General features: G+C 37.6%; 1 protein-coding gene across 1 annotated transcript; it reads left to right on the top strand.

The window, feature by feature from the left end:
• Positions 1-10,069: 10,069 nt before the first annotated feature.
• LOC145121167 (RNA-binding KH domain-containing protein) lies at positions 10,070-13,464 on the top strand. The gene is made up of 9 exons (XM_079056954.1): positions 10,070-10,171; positions 10,636-10,964; positions 11,218-11,307; positions 11,394-11,433; positions 11,521-11,603; positions 11,680-11,751; positions 11,839-11,892; positions 12,013-12,141; positions 12,236-13,464. Exons 2-9 carry the CDS (start codon positions 10,662-10,664, stop codon positions 13,283-13,285), a joined length of 1,821 nt encoding a protein of 606 aa, XP_078913080.1. The 5' UTR covers positions 10,070-10,171; positions 10,636-10,661; the 3' UTR covers positions 13,286-13,464.
• Positions 13,465-19,016: the final 5,552 nt, after the last annotated feature.

The following is a 19,016-nucleotide window of genomic DNA, read 5'->3' as shown; positions in this document are numbered from 1 at the left end:
CTAGATAACATTGGAAGCTTTATCGAGTTAGTTACGTATTGGTAGGATTTGTTCAGTTTTAATAAAGGTGTGGGATCTTTGTTTCGACCATTAATGAGGATGCTTCTGTTACCGTTTAAGGTTCGTCATTTTGGTTAGATCTAGTGGTGCCTCACCCTAAGGGTAAGGTTGTAAGGAAGAAGGAATGTCGTAGATCTAGGGTTGGTTATGTGTTTCCCGTGTGGTGTATGTGGACTGAGTAAGATAGCATGAGAACACTTGGTCCGAATTTATTGGTATGGTTCTTATTTGGTTAGTAGCCTTTGATTTGGAGCAAGAATACAACCGCCTATCTCATTCATTGGTTGTGTGCGGCCATGTTTTCGTCTGATTTTGCGTTGGTAGCAGCCTGTACTGTGAAAGGAATTGTGTGTTATAGACGGGTATGGCTTGTAATGTGTTTAGTTATTGATTGAGAGGGGTGTTAATTGGGCTCCACCAATTTGGTATGTTGATGGTTGAGTACCTTTAGGCCCCTTTGGTGCTCGTTGTGAGTCTTCATGACAGTGATGGAATAACGGCAAGATAGGCATAGTACCGCGAGCCTATCATTTTATTGTTTAGAAGGTGTCACGATGTATCATGAACTAGTGGTTGTATGATTCACATGGGTGGGACCCGGTAGTCATTTGATTGGGATTCTTAGGTCTTGGATCGTTAGTCTTATTCGCATGTTTAGGTGTTAGTGCATTGTTGTGAGTCGGGAGACTCAGTGACCAACCGGTTTGGATCATGTGGACAGAAAAAGTTTGATGGGAGTATTAATTGTGGCATCAGAAGTCTCTTGTTGAATGTTTACATTATGAACCCCATTTATTGGCAGACTATTTATTAGAAGTTTGGTTACCAATGTTGGGTATCGGTTCTAAGATCTCTAGTCATGAAGTTCGTTGTAAATGTATTGAGTATTTTTCAGGTGGATGTACACCTAAGCTGATGAGCGATTTGGATGCAACGTAAGATTCTTTGATGAATCATCATTATGCTCATGGGAGGAACGGGTTGGTGATGACTTGTCAGGAAGTCAAGTGTACATTTAAGGTTTTTGGGCACAATTTTTGGATTTTCGGATTTGTTGAAATTCACGATCGAGATGTTTTGAGTATTCTTTCTACATGCTTTGGTGGTGTTCCTAGTCAGGGAACCAGGGGTAAGTGCGATGAATGGATGATCCTCAATAGTAAGGTATGGCTTCTGAAGCTTAAACCAATGGGTTCCCGGTTTTGGGAGTTTATTGATAGACTTAGTTTGTAATTTTAGTTTTTGATCAGAAGTTTTCCGCTTTGAGTGGTTGTCGTTGTGAGTTGGGTCTTACAGTTAGGAAGATATATATATATATATATATATATATATATATATATATAATGGTTGCAGTTGAGTATTTTCAATTTATTAGGTTGTTTGTTGGCAGATGTGGGTATCCGAGTGATCTCTCGACTTCTCTGTATATATGCATTGATTTCGAAGTGGTTAGAGGAAACTTATGGAATATGTTGGCGTTGTTTTCAGATATCCTAACCAAGACAAATTTCGAGAATTATGGACAATAAATGGATCAAGTAAAGGCCTTAGGCTTCAAGGTAATAGGGTTTAGACCATATCCGATGTTGATAATATTGGTTATGTGATCTAAGCACTTTGTTTGTGTTTTGGAGTCAAAGGGTAAAATGGGAAAAGTGATGTTTCAGACTTCCTTCATGGATTAATGTTTTTAGTTTTGCATTTTTTAAGCCAAAATTAACTAGATAGAAGTGTGGGGCTTGTCAATATCTTTCCGTTGATATAAAGATCGCCGAAAATAATGTTGAAATGAAGAAGTTATGGTTGTTTGAAGTTAAGGTGGATTTGGGTGAAAACCGTTGCCACAGAGTGGGGATCATCAGAGCCCAGAACATGGAAGTTGCCACAGAGTGGGGATCAGAGCCCACGGTGTGGCAGTCTGTCAGGCCCAAGCCCATGATTTTACGGTTTTCAACATATTTAAGCATAAGGTTACACATTTTTGGGCATTTTAGTAGCCTCCACCACCTCTAGGACCCTTTGGGAGAAACCCTAGCCTCCGCCTTCAAGAATTGAGCTTCTCCTCTATCCTCTCTCCTCATTTGGATGCTTTTTATGTTATTTTTATGAAGTTTAAAGATCAAGAATGTTTTTTTGGTTGCAAGGAATGATTCTTTAAGTTTGGATCCATCAAAGACACTATATTTTTGGACTATTGTAGGTATAAAGTTCCAATTATGCTATCTAGTTCTTTAGATCTTGTCATGTGGGGGGTTTTTAGTACTTTTGGTCCATTGATCTTGGAGTTGAGTGGACTCCAACATCTTTTGATCCGTTTAGAATGCTTGTTGGACCTCATGGACTAAGAAAGTTATGATCTTTTGCCTTCTTTTCTAGCCATGCAAGTTATGTTGGTCCTTTAGGTCATTTTTGATGTATTAAAGCTTAGATCTTGAAAGTTGGTGATTTTTTTATGGATAAAGTTGGAAGCTTTATCCATCTAAACATCATGTGTGATCTCGATATGAAGGTTGGAGACTTGGACTTATTGAATTAAGTTAAGAAAGATGCATTTTGGGTCCCTTTCAGATTTAAAGTCCACATCTTCGTGGTTTGGACCTTCCTAATGGATAAAGTTAGAAACTTTATCCATTAAGACCTTGGAAAGGATCAGCTGGGCTTTGGAGCTCTTTAAATCGGAAGAAAATAGATTAAGCTCGTTTGAGCTGTTCAGACTAGTCCCTACAGCGTGGCTTTAGTTTGAAATGGTGTGGCGACTGGGGACTCAGTGATTATTTTGGCATTTAGTGCCCACGACATGGCCAAGGAAGGCCACGACGTAGAGAGCTGTTGTTGGCAATTTTGACCTTAACTTGACCGTTGACTTTTTGACTAGTTTGACTTTTGGTTAAACTTTGGTAGAATTGAGTATTTGACTAAGGGATGGTCTCGGTTTGGTTTTAGGACGCTTGGGTTGGCTGTTTTGTTATTGAGGTAGCTGTTGGGCTTCTGTCAAGTGGTTTAGGTGAGTTCTTCTTACTATACTCGTGGGTCGAAGGCACCAATGTTGGCCTATTCGGTTATGTATCCTGGTATATAGGATGTTGTTATAATTTAGTGACCTGTTATATGGGTAGATCTGTATGATTTCCTGTACTTGTTGATTATTGTTTATCTATTACATATGTCAACATATTGGTGGTTAGGTTGAGGTACTGCTTCGTACGGTGAACCAACAAACCTGGATGGTTGGGTTGAGACTCTGTGTCAACAAACCCAGATAGTTAGTTTGAGACTCTGTGTTAACAAACCCGGATGGTTAGGTTGAGACTCTGTGTCAACAAACCCAGATGGTTGGGTTGATACTTTGTGTCAACAAACCCGGATGGATGGGTTGAGGCCCGAGGCCAACAAACCCTATATGCATGTATTGTAATTGTTATTGTATTTTGTGTGGGGTGTTTTGGGGGAACTCACTAAGATTTGGCTTACAGTTTGGTTTCATGGTTTCAGGTACATCAGATGATCGGGGCAAGGCGAAGGCGTGATCGTACACATCATCATTGGATATTTTATAGATAAATGATTTTGGAATACTCTAATTTATGGTTATGACTTTTTGGAAACAATGTTTTGTAAGACTTATGGGTTATTAAATGGTTTTAAAAACAAAAATTTATGCTAATGATTTTTGGGACGTTACATTTAAGCCTTGGGACTCTAGACTTTGTAGTTAAGAGCTTAATGGATTAAGCTATTGGAAAATCAACCGTGGCACAGTGGAATGTAGGTCGCGATTGCCATTTGCGACTGTTTTGTCATTTAGTGTCCGTAACGCGAACATGGTATTTGGTCACGATGCAGTGGTCAGTGGTGGTTGACCATTTAATTTGACCGTTGACCGTTGACTTTTGACTAGTTTGACTTTTCGTAAAACTTGGAGGTTTTGAGCTATAAACTAAGGTTTAGCTTGTGTTTGGTTTAGGCAATTCATGTAGCTGATTCTTTGGGTCTCAGGGTAGTCGGATTCAGGTGAGTCTACTCACTATACTATAGGACACTAGATGTCTTTGTATGCTCGTTGTCTTCGTGACTCTTGTTGGTTTGATGATATTCATGTTGGGTTGGGCCCGTTGGGCTAGGCCCACTGATATATTTGTTGGGTTGGACCATTTAGGTTGGGCATGCTTCTATGTTTGTTGGGCTGGGCTCGTTAATTTATGGTGTGTGGTATTTTAGGGAACTCAGTAAGCTTCGTGTTTATAGTTTTAAGTTTAAACTGTTTAAGGTGTTTCCGGTAGCAAATGGAAAGGCGCGACATATTTGCACAACATCTGCTTTTATGTTTTGGAGATCTTCTGCACTTTTGATTTTATAACTCTAATTTGATGATGTTTGAAACAAATGGTTGATTACTCTTTTGAGAATTAAAATTAATTCAGTTTTCTCTTAAATTTTAGGTAGAAATTTGGAATGTTACATCACACCTGGTATTTAGTTACCATAATTCTTACAGAAAGGAAACATCTTTAGTATCTATATATCTGTCAAATTAAGATATGAAAATATTAGTAAACATATTAAAAAACAATAATAATTCAAAATAAATAACTTTACCTTAGAGGTGTATGTAAACCATTGCAAGGTGTATGTGTGCTTTTGGTCTCTTCTTTGATGGATATGGTGAATATGGTCATCGATTTTGTTAAACACTATCAACATTTGCTTGTATGTGCAGTCCCAAACAAACCTATACTATGGTACACGTGGCAAAAAAATAAAGGGATCCATGAATTAGATCAAAATAATTATTAAAATTAAAACTAATTAAAATGGTAAATGATATGATACTTGTTGAACTACTCAATATTAGATGTGATGGCAATGAATTTCTCCTTCATTGGTTGGAGAGAGTATCTACCATAGAACCTATTTTACAACATGTAGAGCAAAGACACTTGTATCAAATATTCATCAATTATATCTTCAAATGAGCAATTGAAGACATCTCCTTTATGTCTTTTACCTAATCATGTCAAAAATTTGGACAAATAGAACGAACCGGTTATGGAAATCCATGGTTGACAAACAAGCCATAGAATAGTCACCAAACCACAAACTTGTTATAAGTCAATATACCTTTTTATTAGTCAAGCCAAAAGAATATTGCGTACATGTTGGACCTTGGAGATGTAATAACCTCGTTACAAAACATGAAATGGATGAGATACAATCCCCTTTCACTCCATGGGGACATCGTGCCAAAACATGAGGCCCTAAAAAGCCCTTCATATAGCGGAGTATTTTGTAGCTTAACAAGAATATTCTGAGTCAAGTTTGGTTTGCAAGCGAGCGTTAGTGAAGCATTATTTACAAATTTATGCTGACATAATAGTAAAACAAGTTATCAAAATTTATTTTGAAACCGGTACCGGGAGCAATTTATCGTATTCCAAACTCAATCTACGGGTTCTAGACTATGATGTAAATTCTGGATACATAGTTCTACGTAACTGATGATACATAACTATATTATTAATGTCAAAGGCCTAAATATTCACAAATACTAAAGTACTATGTATTTTTAGCCAAACACACATATACGTACATGAGAGTTCATTATATTCCAGACTCGTTTGTCAGTTCCAGACTACGTTTTGTAATGAACTAACAATACATATCCAGATTATTGCTGAAAAGAAAGGCTAAATATTGACAAAAATACTAAAGTACATATTTTTAGCGGAAAACATAATCTGTTCCAAAAAAGTTCATCGGATTCCAGACTAGGGTTTTCCATTCTGGCGTATTGTTTTAGACTATAAAACACAATAAAATGTTAAATAAAACCTATACAGAAGAAAGAACATACCTACAACACCACACCTTCATCATTTAATTCCACTACACTAAAAAAAATCAGAGTGTTTAGAATCCGACTCCAAAATATGGTGAGTACCACATACGAAAAACCACTAACCCGAATGGGCACCCAATGGAATTCAAGCCAAAAACAACCCATTTAAGAATCATGTATCATTTTTGTAAACAAAATAAAATGAGATTATTTTCTTTAACTAATATTAACTATGGTCATATATGTAGTTATCCATTATATTAGAAAATTGAGTAATCTAACCACCTTTTTTTTAATAACCTTTTTTTTTTTCAAAATAACCACATATTCCAGAATGGGTTGTTCCGGAATGAATTCCATATTATTTTTTCGGGTGGCCTAACCCATTGCATTGGATCTGGAATGCCTATTTCGGATCAACCATATATGTTCCTGATCGGGATTTTGAATTTCAAAATCCGAAATATAATTTGAGGAGACGATTTCATTACGGAAAGGCGCCTTCTGATTATAATGTTTTGACACGCAACGCAACTCCCATCTCCGAAACACATCGACACCCATCTTCGATATGGAAGAAGAGTACTATGATCCCGTTATTTACGGTGTACGTTCTTCGTTTTCTCTTTGTTTGTTTAAGATTCCTATTTTTCTACTCTTACTGTTCCGGAATTCGTAGACCACCTTCAGAATGAACTGAAAACGTTCCGAAGTTTAAATTAAAGATTTCATTGTTGCAGGACCAACTGAAAAGTAGTTTATATGTTTATGTATTGTTGATTTACATCGAAATGTCATGTTCCGGATCTTAAAATTTTATTTCAGAAGCCTCCGGAACGCAAAGAACTGTTCCGGAACACGATGAACTTGTCTGGAATATGAAGAATAGGTACGGAACTGGTACAGAATATTGGTCATTTCCATTTTAGAATGGAGTGATAACACCTTTTTTATTTGTGCATCACGACATGGTTTTGATGCATCAATCACACGCTCGTGTAAACCCAAAATCGGTAGGGAAATTCTTGCGGCATTCAAAATAGACCCGAATGCGAGACTATGTTCTGGAATACATGTTTCGGGAGGTGGTTAGACATTCCTAATGTGAGATGAGGATCCTTTGCTTCTACATTACATCTTTTGTCATAAAGTTGTTACCGACCCCCGAAGCCAAGTACATGAAATAGTTTTTGAGATTGGGGGTTACGAGCTGTCATTAAGAAGAAAGAATTTTTTCTCATCACCGGATTCTAGTTTGAAGACTATTTTCCTGTTTTTGCATCCGGCACCGCCTTCCGTTCCTGTGCCTTTCCTATGGTCCCGATGAATGTCTCAGTCAAATTAGACCATGTTACGAAGGTGTTTTAAATTTCACTTAATGAGTTATCGGACGAGGATGCAGTCCGTGTATGTCTTATATACATGTTAGAGAAGGGTTTCAATGGGCGGTTGGCTAAACAACCTGTTACAGAAGAGTATTTCGCTTTGCTATCCAACCTTGATGAATTTAACATGTATAATGTCATTACTAATATTTTTTTAGAAATTTAATTGTTAACTACTTTTTTTTGTGGCAGATAACCATGGGGTGAGGATAATTTGGGATACATTATACAAACAACTTTGTACTATATTTAATAAGGTTGACACGCTTATACATCGAGAAGAACCGAAAGAGAATGAACCTAAAAAATTAACCTACACCCTACATGAGTTTTTATATGCTTTTAAGGTAAGTATATGTTGACAAATTTATTATTTATTTTTGTTTGCTAAAATTCTAGCTATTTTTTATTTATTTGTTTGCTAACATTCAAATATGGATTCTTGAGACTTTTCCGGTGAGCAGTTTGTTTGGTACCCGACAACAGAATGTGATCCCTCGGGCTATTGCATGGTTAAAACTGAGGCCGTTACAAAAGACTCACTGCAACCAATTTTTTACAAATCGACGACGTATGGTTACTTTATTATTTAAAACTTTATTTATTTTATAATTTATGTTTATTTATAATTTTATAATTTTGTTAGCATGGTAATATATTCGTACAGAAGTTGGCCGACAAAATATAAGATGCGTGCTCAATGGTAGATTGTTAGCTCGACATGGATTGATCGCTCTGATTTTCCGGACACTGAAGTTCACAGGGCACCTTCCCTAACACCATCACCCAAAAACTCACCTACCCATGAGCCTTGAGAAAAGAAGGCACAGATAAATGATCCATCTCACCCTCCACCACCACCGCCGCCGCCCGCCGACCCATCAACTGACAATGACCAAATTATTAGTGACTTGCAGAATGAGGTCGGTCAATTGAAAAATGAGGTCTATGAATGTCGTGAGCAGTTGCGGTCTCAGGAGGAGCGTTTAGCAGAGCATGAGGCTACTTTAACCATGGTTCTAAAACTTATCAATAAGACTCCCAGAGATGATTCATGTACCTTGAACGAGATGGAGGTACATTTTTAATTATTTCATCGTTTATAGTCGTTATGTTTTTCCATTGTTTACAAGTATACATTATTGAACAGTACAAGGATACTACAATGACAATGAGTTATGGGAACATGATTATGTCTTAAGCACCCCCGAAAACCTGCTGAATGACGACCCTGAATAGCTACTGAATGTCGCCCCTAAGCAGCCGTCTCCAGTTATTCACTTGTCGGATGTAAAAGAGATTTCGCGAGATGAATACAAAACACCGTCGCCAGCACCTGTTAGGCGTTCTAAGCGCCAAAAAGTTATGTCCATTTGGTATAAGTCGTCATGGATACAAATGAAGAGGAAATGTATCACACGGCAACAACCAGCACCGTTGGACAATCTTTTAGATCCTACCGTACACACTGTTTATAAAGAACATGATGACGCGGTTGTTTGGTCACAATTATTTGACCGGTTTTGCTACGCTTGAGTTTTGGACACGATTATATGAGGACAGTTTTCATGTGATGTAAGTAATATAATTATTTGCTTATTACATAATACGTTTCTAATAACAATAATTACTTTACTGCAAAAAAAATTAATTGGCAGCACATCATGATGTGGATCTCATTGCTGGTAGAGCGTAGAGCGGATGATGCTTGGTGGATGGTTGTGCCGTCAACTTTCAACACTGATACATTTGACTGGAGTGACATGGATGGCAGATCCGTTTACCCACCTTAAACAGAGTGTGATAAGGTATAATTTTGTTTGAATTACATTACCTGAGTATTTATATACTAATTGATTATTTCTAACTTTTTTTTTTGTAGTTTTACATTCCAATCAATATACCACATGCTCATTAGTTTTTGGATGCTTTGGATTTGAAGTCATTCCAAATGATTGTATACGATAGTCATTGGAATGACGGCTACTGTTCGGAAAATAAGGATTGGTTTATAGGTATGAGAGTCCACATCTACAAACTGCTAGTAGGAGTTAACTACTGGGGTACCGAACTAACTTATTCAATCCCACTCGAGAGCTTCAAGATGACCCTCGAAAAGGCCTCAAACGTACCACAACAGATTGGCAACAGAGGAGATTGTAGGGTATTTTGTGTTGGTTCTTGGAGGCGTTGATCACCGGAAAATCTATTTCTATAAAGGGTAAAACCACCGGTCCATGAGCTATGGATTATAGAAAATGGCTAGCGGAAAATATTTTGGAGTATAAAGACAAAGATAATTTGAACATCGTATTTGTAATATGACCTACACACATCCTTTATTTAGTTTATGTATTTATTAGTTGTTTGTTCATTTTAATTCACTTTATATTTTATAAAACCAAAAGTTATATATTTTATGAAAACAAAACTTATACATTATACTTTAGAACCATGTGTTACAAATGTATTCCGAAACTATGTATTATATTTTATAAAAAAAAATGTTAAATGTATTCCGGAATCATGGTCCAGAATCGTACTCCGGAATTCTGGAGACCTCTCCGGAACAATGTGTTCCGGAGAATGTAATTACTTTACCGAAAAAAAAATTAGTCATTTTTGTCAAAAATATTGTTTATAAATAGATTACTCAATTTCCCTATTATATTTTATATTTGTTTTGGTGGACATGTAGAGAAGCCCAGCCCAAATATCAGGTTGGCCCAAAAACGACAGACCAATACAGATCCGATCGGGTCGAATATAAATACCAATCAATCACTCACCTCCAGTTCCCGTAAGGAACCACACAGGGGAGCGCCAAAGCTCCAGAGGAAAGGACCTGCAACCCGATCTCCGTCGTTCTTGATTGGATTAATCATTTCCGGTAAGTATATTCTCTTTCCAGCTCGAATGTAGCGCTGATATGTGCGAATAACTTGTCAAAACTAGGGCATCGTTCATGAGTTCCATGAGTTCCAAATGTGCTGCTCTAATTTTGTCAACACTTACTTGCTGATTGCTCCGTTTAATCCATTGCTTGTGCGTAGATATAAGTGTTGTTGTTTGATAAGAATTGAAGCTACGTTTTCGATACATTCGAATGCGTTTTGAGTTTTGCGTTTTAAGGGTTTAATGGTGTTTGAACAAAAGAGTATACAGTTACTTTGTGATAACGATTGCAAATTCGTTTAACGTTAATCATTGATTATGTTAACCTTTTCTTTTGTGTATTTTCAATCTGCTATATCCCTCTAAATGGCCCAATTTTATATATAAATATACACCTAATTTCTCTATTTTTGTGCTTTTCAATCTGACTTTTATGTGCTTCTACTTCTTTATGTTAAGCATCCTCCAATGCACACAATAGCAACATGAGTACAAAGGTTCAACCAATATCAATGGAGGACACCATTCAAACTTCCATAACAACCACTTCATCTGTATCATCAACAGTAAGCCCAAAAGTCTCCTTGTTCTCGAAAAAATCCGGATTCGTAATACCAAAAAACAAGCTATCAGGCTCCTTAGTTCCCATCTTCCGAGGCAGCAAAAAGCCAGGTGGCGCTGACGTGGCAGATGAAGAAAGCACAAAACAAGTGCTGAGAAAAACAAAATGGGGCCCAGATTTGACACAAGATTCTTTTGTCAAAAAGGGAAGAGCTTCAGCATATCAGGTACTTCAAAAGTCAAAAATCATATCTTTTCTTTTCCATGAGGCTTTTCTATGTGATTTTAATGGCTGTTTGATAGTTGTGGATTGAGTCATATTCATATCAAACAGCCTGTTAGTGTTATTATGTCCATTTCATTTCTAATATTTTGTCACATAGATAGAATCATGTTTCTTTATCTGGAGGCATTTGTAGCCCCTTTTTTCCAGGTGTCTCTTAATGATATGGTTGCATCTGTACAACAATATTTGAGCAGACTAGATTGGAACAAATTACACAACAACTTAATTCAGGAGTTATGGAGTCAAGTGATGATCATAATTCAACAAACAACCAAACTCTCGAGGTTAAAAATCTTTTCTATACTCTTAAATTCTTTATGTTATATTGTTATTTGAAATTTGAAGCTAAAAAATATATTATTTAATGCAGAAATTAGAGTTATTAGAACTTGAAAGGCGCGAGATTATTGGTAAGTTTAACTTAAATAATACTATTTCAAGGTTATTACTTATTACATTAATTTTTAAATTTTATAAATTCTTTTTATGATTTACAGGAGAAATACTTAAACTGAATCCAAGCTACAAGGCTCCAGCTGATTATAAGCCATTGTTAAAGGAGGCTAAAGTTGTAATTCCAGTGAGTTCACTTTACATTTTTTTTTTCATAAATGATGTTTGACTTATTTGAACTCTTGTATTTTTTTTATTTATAGATTAAAGAATATCCCGAACGCAATTTTATTGGGGTAATATTTTCGGGTGATACTTTAAAGCGATTGGAAAAGGTAATGGCTACATTATGCTATATAAATTTTTAAAATTTGTTAATATTATTAATACTTTAAAAAATTTTGTTATAATTTATCTATTAGGAAACTGGGGCAAAATTACGGGTTTATGGTATGAAATCAGATACAAAGAAAGAGGTAATGTTATTTATTTATTTATTATTTTAAATTACCCTTTTGTCCTAATTACTAAACCCTAAATGGGTTTTAGATTGCTATTTAATTCTTTATTAATCTTTTTTTTTTGGTTAAAATTAGAGTGAGATAACTTCATATGATGAAAATGAAGCTGATTATGAAGAGTTGTCAGTTTTTGTCACCGCTGACTCTTATGAGAAGGTTGATGCTGCAGTTTCCATGATTGAGATACTAATCACACAAGTTTCAGTAAGTTTGAAAGTTTCAATTTTGACCCTGATAATATATTTTTTTTACAAATTTAGTCCCTGTAATCAGACCTTTTTTTTTTATTTTTATTTAGGCAAACACTGAACCTGAACCTATAGAAGTTCCAGTTTCTGAAGATAACCCAACCATGGTTAGTTTGACTCAAGATCCAAATCCACCTTCCTCTGTAAACCAAACACCATCATTACCTCAGTTTCCTCAATACCCTAATCAATGGCTTCCAAACTTGTCAGTTTCAACCCCTCATTTTTCAAATTTGTCAGTTTCAACCCCTTCAAATTCTGCCCCGATACAATCCCAACCCTTTCACCGACCACCAAATATGGGTTATGCGGGCGCACCCAGGAATCCTATGCCACCTGTACAAGGTGCGCCACGTCAGCATAATTTTTCATCCCCAAATATGCGGCCAATGGGGTCGCCTATTCCTCGACCGTTGACCTCTGGTGGTTGGTCTCAACCGCCGGCTGCCCCACAGATGATGATTCGACCACCGCCGCCACCGCCACCACCAGCTAGGTCAATGCCGCCGCCATCTATAAGGCAGCAGCCGCCCATGACCGCCTTAAGACCACAACCACCAAGTTCTAACGATTTCACCTTTCAAACCCACCGCCCACCACCGCTCACCTCTCAGCCACTTCCAAGGCCAGGGTCTCAATTCATGCCGCCACCTCAACCGTCGTTCCGGCCAGGACCACCACCGCCGCCTATGATGCAACAAGGGTTTCATAGGCCACAGAATAACCATCAAATGGGTGGTCCATCGGACAGGCGGCCGGTTTTTTCCGGCCATGGTCCACCGCCACCTGCCGCTAGGCAGTTTGGTCCACCAGCCAACTTTTTGCCGGCAAGGCCTGGCAACTTTGGACAAGTTCCACAAAATCATCATCCATCCATGGGATTTCGGCCCCAGAACTTTTTGCCTCCAAATCAGCAGTTACGTGGCAATGCACCGTATCCTTTGGGTAGGCCAGGTCATCAATCTGTGCCACGTCAGCAGATATATGATCCGTTTTTGCCTGGTGCTGGGCCACATAAGCCTGGGAATCCTCAAAATTTAAGGAAACAGGAGAGTGATCCTGAGTATGATGACTTGATGGCATCTGTTGGAGTCAAGTAATCTATAAAAACAGTTGTTGGTTTGGTTGCAATTGGAATATAGAAAGCCTTTTGATGAGCTGACTGACTATTTACTTGTAGAAACACTTGATCTGTTTTTAAATTGTAATACGAGAGACGTAGATGAGTACGTTTTTTTGCATGGTTTCAAAATGAGAAGTTTGTTGATTTGGGGATTTTTATGCTGTGAATCGGTGAATATCAAGTATTTACTAGCGGATTCAGTTCTATGGGGAAGACATATTTAGGGCGTGTTTGGCAAAACTAGCAATTAGCTGAAAGCTAGAATCTATAACTTTTATTTGTGTGAGTGCTCTGTAAAAATGGTTGTTATTTTTTAAATGTGTCAAATTACATAAAAACTAAAAGCTCTGAAAAGCTACTTGAATTAGTATTTGGAATACACGTTTTTTGTTTAAAATAAAAACTAAAATAAACACCTAATACCATGGTTGTCAAAATCGCGATCCTGATCGTACGATCCTAGGTATGAAAAACGATCATGATCGTAAAAAGATCGTGTTTGAGGTAGGATCGTAAGATCGTAAGTAGGATCAAGATCCGATCCGATCCTACCTCCCTTGATTTTTATTTATTTATTTATTTTTATTTTTTTGCAAATGAGTTTTTTACCATTTTATGTCTTTTACCCTTACCAATTTAGCATTTATCATTTTGTGTTGCGACTTATGACTAATATTTTGAAGTTTTTATAACTTTTGAACGAAAAATTAAATGTTTGAACTACTTTTCATGATTAAAAATTAAAAATTAAAATTATATTTTATTTTGTTGGATCTTAGGATCCCGATCCCGATCTTGCAAACTCAAAAACGATCATACGTAGGATCCCGATCTTGACAACCTTGCCTAATACTATGTTTAATGTTTTCTTTTTAAAGATTAAAGTCTTCCTATATCTTTTTGTTAATAAGCAAATTTAGTCTTTTGGCTTTCCATCTCTCCACTGTTAGTCTTTTGGCATAAAGTTTTTTTTTTTTGTTTTTTTTTGTTGTTGTTGTAAATTATAGGGATGGTTTTTGAAAATTATTTTTTACACAGGGACTAAATATGCAAATATACAAAAGTCTTGAACACATGGAGCATTTCTATAAAAAAAATCTATACATAGATTGATTTTGTAAAAAAAATAAATTTCATAGTGGTTATATTAGTTGATTTCCCTTAAGATTAAGCTTATGTCTGGCTCTCAACGATAAGTATTAATGTGAAATTTACTCCTCAACCTTGTTGTCGAGGGAATCCATGTTGTTGTCGAGGGAATACATGTGGTATAAGTACCTAAGATATGATGGTACATAACGGAATGATGAATCTTATGCTTTTATTTTTGGAGGTCATGTACGCTGAAATATACATACTATTATATTACATATATTACCAACATGTAAAACCCGTTTTCGAGAATGGGTCGGTTGTGGGCTTAGAGGGATTTAAAGTATGGTTTTTGGGAAAGCCTTGTGCCATGACGTGGTGAATGGAGCACCACGACGTGGCATCTCAATTGCATGAACCTGTATCTGGATGGCCGCCACGACCTGACAAGAGGAAGACCACGACGTGGCAGCGGCTGCAGCCCAAGCCCATGATCTTTTAGGGTTTTCTTCATATTTAAGCTCCTAAACTCTTAGATTAGGGCATCCTCTTCAGACTCCAACCCTTCCAAACGAAAACCAAGCCTCCATGAAGATTTGAGAGCTTGTTCCTTTGATTTGAAACTTATTTCTTGGAGTTTTGGTGAAGTTTGAGAAGAATGAAGATCACAAGGGAGCAATGAACAAGTTTGGATCCATCATCCTCTTCAGTGTTCTGAGCTATTAGAGGTATAAAGTTCCCACCTTGACATCTCTTCTTCTAGATTCAAGTTTTAGGTCATTTTTGGGAGTTTTGGTCCTTTCCTTGGATGCTCTTGGAGTTGGAGGGACTCCAGAGCTTGTTATGGTCCTCTTGTAGTCTCTATAGGCTGCTGATAGTTGAGAAAGGAGCCTTGGTTGGAGTTCCTTTGTGCCCATGTTCAAGTATTGGCCTCATTAAGGACTTAATGGACCTATAATTGTATATCTTGGCTTGTGATGGGGTCCTAATGGTTGAAGTTGGAAACTTTATCCATTAAGTCATTGAAAAGAAATAGATCTGAAGTTTTGGGTTTAGATGTGTAAGGATTAAGCACTTAATGAAGTTTTTGACAATCTGCCAGTTCCCACGACGTGCAATGGGCTTGCCACATCGTGGTGTCACACCCCCGGCCGACGACGGAAACGTTGGGCTGTGAGATGTTATAATGTTGGATTTTAGGCCATATACATGCATTGAATATTATACTAGAATATCATACAACGTTACTTCTTATTCATTAAATAAAATATATTACATAACTGTTCGAGATATAAGTAGGTCACAAAAGCAAAATACAATAATAGGGCGCATAAACTTCTAGCTGCAACGACGGGGTTACTTCCCTCGTCTTTCGGGCTCATTCTCCTGAGAATACATGTGGTTTGAAAATCAACATAATGTTGGTGAGTTCACATGTTTTATTACTATAAAACGTGTTGTAGTTGTTTAGTTATCTTAGTTATCATGAGTTTGCTCATTCGATTTGAGTGTACTATCACTACTTTCTTAGGTTATTTCCTAGTAGTAGTCTAAGATAGTTAGTTTTAGTTTAACAATGTTAGGATGAGTTCCTATAATCGAACTATAATTGTTGAGAGTTCCCCGAAAACCACGACGCTTCATCGGACGTCGCAAATGTGTTTAGAAATGTAACACCCAAATTTTCAAAACAATTTTTCACTTTTTAAAACCATATAAATTCATCCACAATTGCTTTAAAAAAAAACAATGTATCAATTTTATCTCACTACAAATCCCAAGATCAAATCATAATAAACTCTGCGGGTGTGTGTACAGATCATGCCGGCGCCTTCCCGCGATCACCACTGGTACCTGAAACACATAACACATAACACCGTAAGCATAAAGCTTAGTGAGTTCCCCAAAATACCACTCTAACACATATTAGCCACTCGAGGCTATGACTCTGCTGACCCTCTGGTCAGTGTGTCTCAGTGGGACCCTCCAGTCCCAACTCTCTGTGGGCTCTCTAGCCCTAACTCTATGGACCCAAAGGTCCTAACTCTGATAACTCTGGATCATGCATATCACATATCACAATAAATCTCAACACATAAATAGCATACAAATACACTGGCACATAACTATAGAACATAACACACATTAGCCACTCGAGGCTATAACTCTGTGGGCCCTTGGGCCCTAACTCTGTGGACCCTCTGGTCCTAGCTCTTTGGACCTTCCGGTCCTAACTCTGGTATACACACAGCATAAATCACATAGAAATAATGCCGTGCCACAAATCACATAGATAGCATACAATAACTCTGTCACATAACTCTGTTACCACTCTAGGTAAAGTATAGTGAGAAGACTCACCTCGGGTAACTCGGTAAAGCTCGAACTCTGTAAAATCAGGTCTAGCCTCCGCCTAATCATGTAAAATAAATACTCTCAATCAATACATCTCTCAAGGCTAGACTATTCCTCCTCTTAGTACTCTCAGAAGGGTAAAATACCATTTTACCCCTCTCATAACTCAAAGGCCCCACTATAGACCAAACCCTAAAAGTCAACCAAAAGTCAACCCTCCGGGTTACGCTGCGCGTACCAGATGTGTACGCTGGGCGTACCCGGCAGTCTCTCAGAATCGGGGAACGCCACCCCGTACGCCGCGCGTATTGGGATTACGCCCGACGTAAATCCCAGTTTCAGTTCCTTAGCTCTTGAGGTCTTAAACAGTTAAGACTCACGTCCAGCTTTTAGATCTGACCATTTTTAAGCCTCTTAATCCATAAAGTCGATGACTTTAAGCCTTTGCATGGCTGAACAAGTCACTAACACCCAAAATATACCATTTCCTAACACTAGAAAGCCCAATACTCAAGCATGATCTCATATCCACGACCAAGATGGGGACTTTATGGATCTATAACACAAATACCACTGAAATGGGACAGATCTAGGTCCATGGAGCACATTACGCTCATAAAGTCTCCACCTTTGGGACTTTTAACCCTAAAATGGTCCATGAAGCAACAAACCAAATGAAGAGGAAAGTTTTGAACTTTATACCTCCAAATGAAGCTCCTTCCTCTGTAGATCTCAGATCCAAACTTGCACTTCAAACTCTAATCTCCACAAACTCCTCTCCTTCTTCTTCACTAGCACACCAAGGCACTTTTAGCTCCAAAATCACACACACTCACTAAGAACGATGAAAAGTTCTCTCTTAGGGTTTTACTCACTGCTATGGAGGCTGAGAAATGAGCCTTAGCATCCAATATATAGGGCACAAGTCAGAAATTAGGGTTTGCACCTGGACACATTACGCCCAGCGTAACCCTGAGTACGCCCAGCGTACTCAGGCGAGTCCGCGTCCAAAATAAGCGCATGAGTACGCGCAGCGTACTCATTTGCTACCAATTCCTCTTAAGGGCTTAACTTGACACTTTGAATAGAAAGAAGGGCTAAATAGTTGTACCTGAATTTCGGGATGTTACAAGAAAGTTATGCCTGCTTCTACTTGTTGTCAGGTTGTAGCTAGCAATCACAGATGGGAGTGTCAATCTCATATAGATTTATACATATCTTTCCCGCTCACTTAAGATTTAACGATTATAGGCTGGGGGCTAGTTGAAGGTCCTTCAACTAAGAGATGAATGTGTCTAATCTAACCACTTGTTGTGTGAAGCCTCCACCAGTCGCTTCATCTTATATATATATATATATATATATATATATATATATATATATATATATATATATATATATATATATATATAATCAAGTTAGAGTGTTTTGTGTAACCGTGTATTTGGGCAGAGTAACTATTTGCTACTAATTTTATCCAAATGTTGGTTATAATAACGACTAGAGTATCGACGTTTCTTGGCAACTTGCCGGCGTAACAACTAAATATGATATTTTCTATCAGTGTGAGTCAGTATAACAACTAGGCATAATATTATTTTTAAAAGTTGGACGGAGTATTTACCGACATAATATCATCCTAATGTTATGAACATAATTATATAACTAATATTATACGATTAGTAATAAATAGTTAGTATTTGTATTTTAACATGTATCCCCCCCGAAAAGGTTTAGTAAATGGGGTCGTGAAATCACCTGTGAATGTGAAACCGATGTTGTAGGGTAGAAAATCGGGAGTCCGAAACTTCGAGAGACGCTCGGGGGCAGTGGCACACAGATCGAGAGAGTTTGTGACAGTGTTTGAGAGGATGAGGAGTGAGTCTGCCGAAGCCTGTTATTTATAGCAAGTTTTTTGGTGCACGTCGCGCAATTGCGCATGAGCCACAGGGAGCTACCACGTGTCGTTCTCTCCCTGTGTCACGTCATCTCGTATCCTGACGGATCGAGTGTTAGGTGGGCGTGGGTTCGCGTGACGGTAAAAATTGAACCTTGAAATTTCGTAACTCTCACATACAAACTCCATTTTTAACGACTCTTATATATCCATGTAGGTCTCAGCGTACCCTACAACTTTCCTTTTGGTCGTTTTGGCTAGTTTTAACTTTCGTTTTTTTCGACAATATATTAAAATCGTTATGAATTTATAAAAATCATTACTCAGGTTCCATTTTAGGTGTTTTTTGTCGCAAAATCCCTAC

This window comes from Lactuca virosa, chromosome 6 (assembly GCF_052849685.1).
Source record: "Lactuca virosa cultivar CGN04683 chromosome 6, Lactuca_virosa_CGN04683_v6, whole genome shotgun sequence".
NCBI classification, from domain to species: domain Eukaryota; kingdom Viridiplantae; phylum Streptophyta; class Magnoliopsida; order Asterales; family Asteraceae; genus Lactuca; species Lactuca virosa.
Note: the sequence above shows the minus strand (reverse complement) of the source record. Positions and strands in the feature narration are given on the sequence as shown.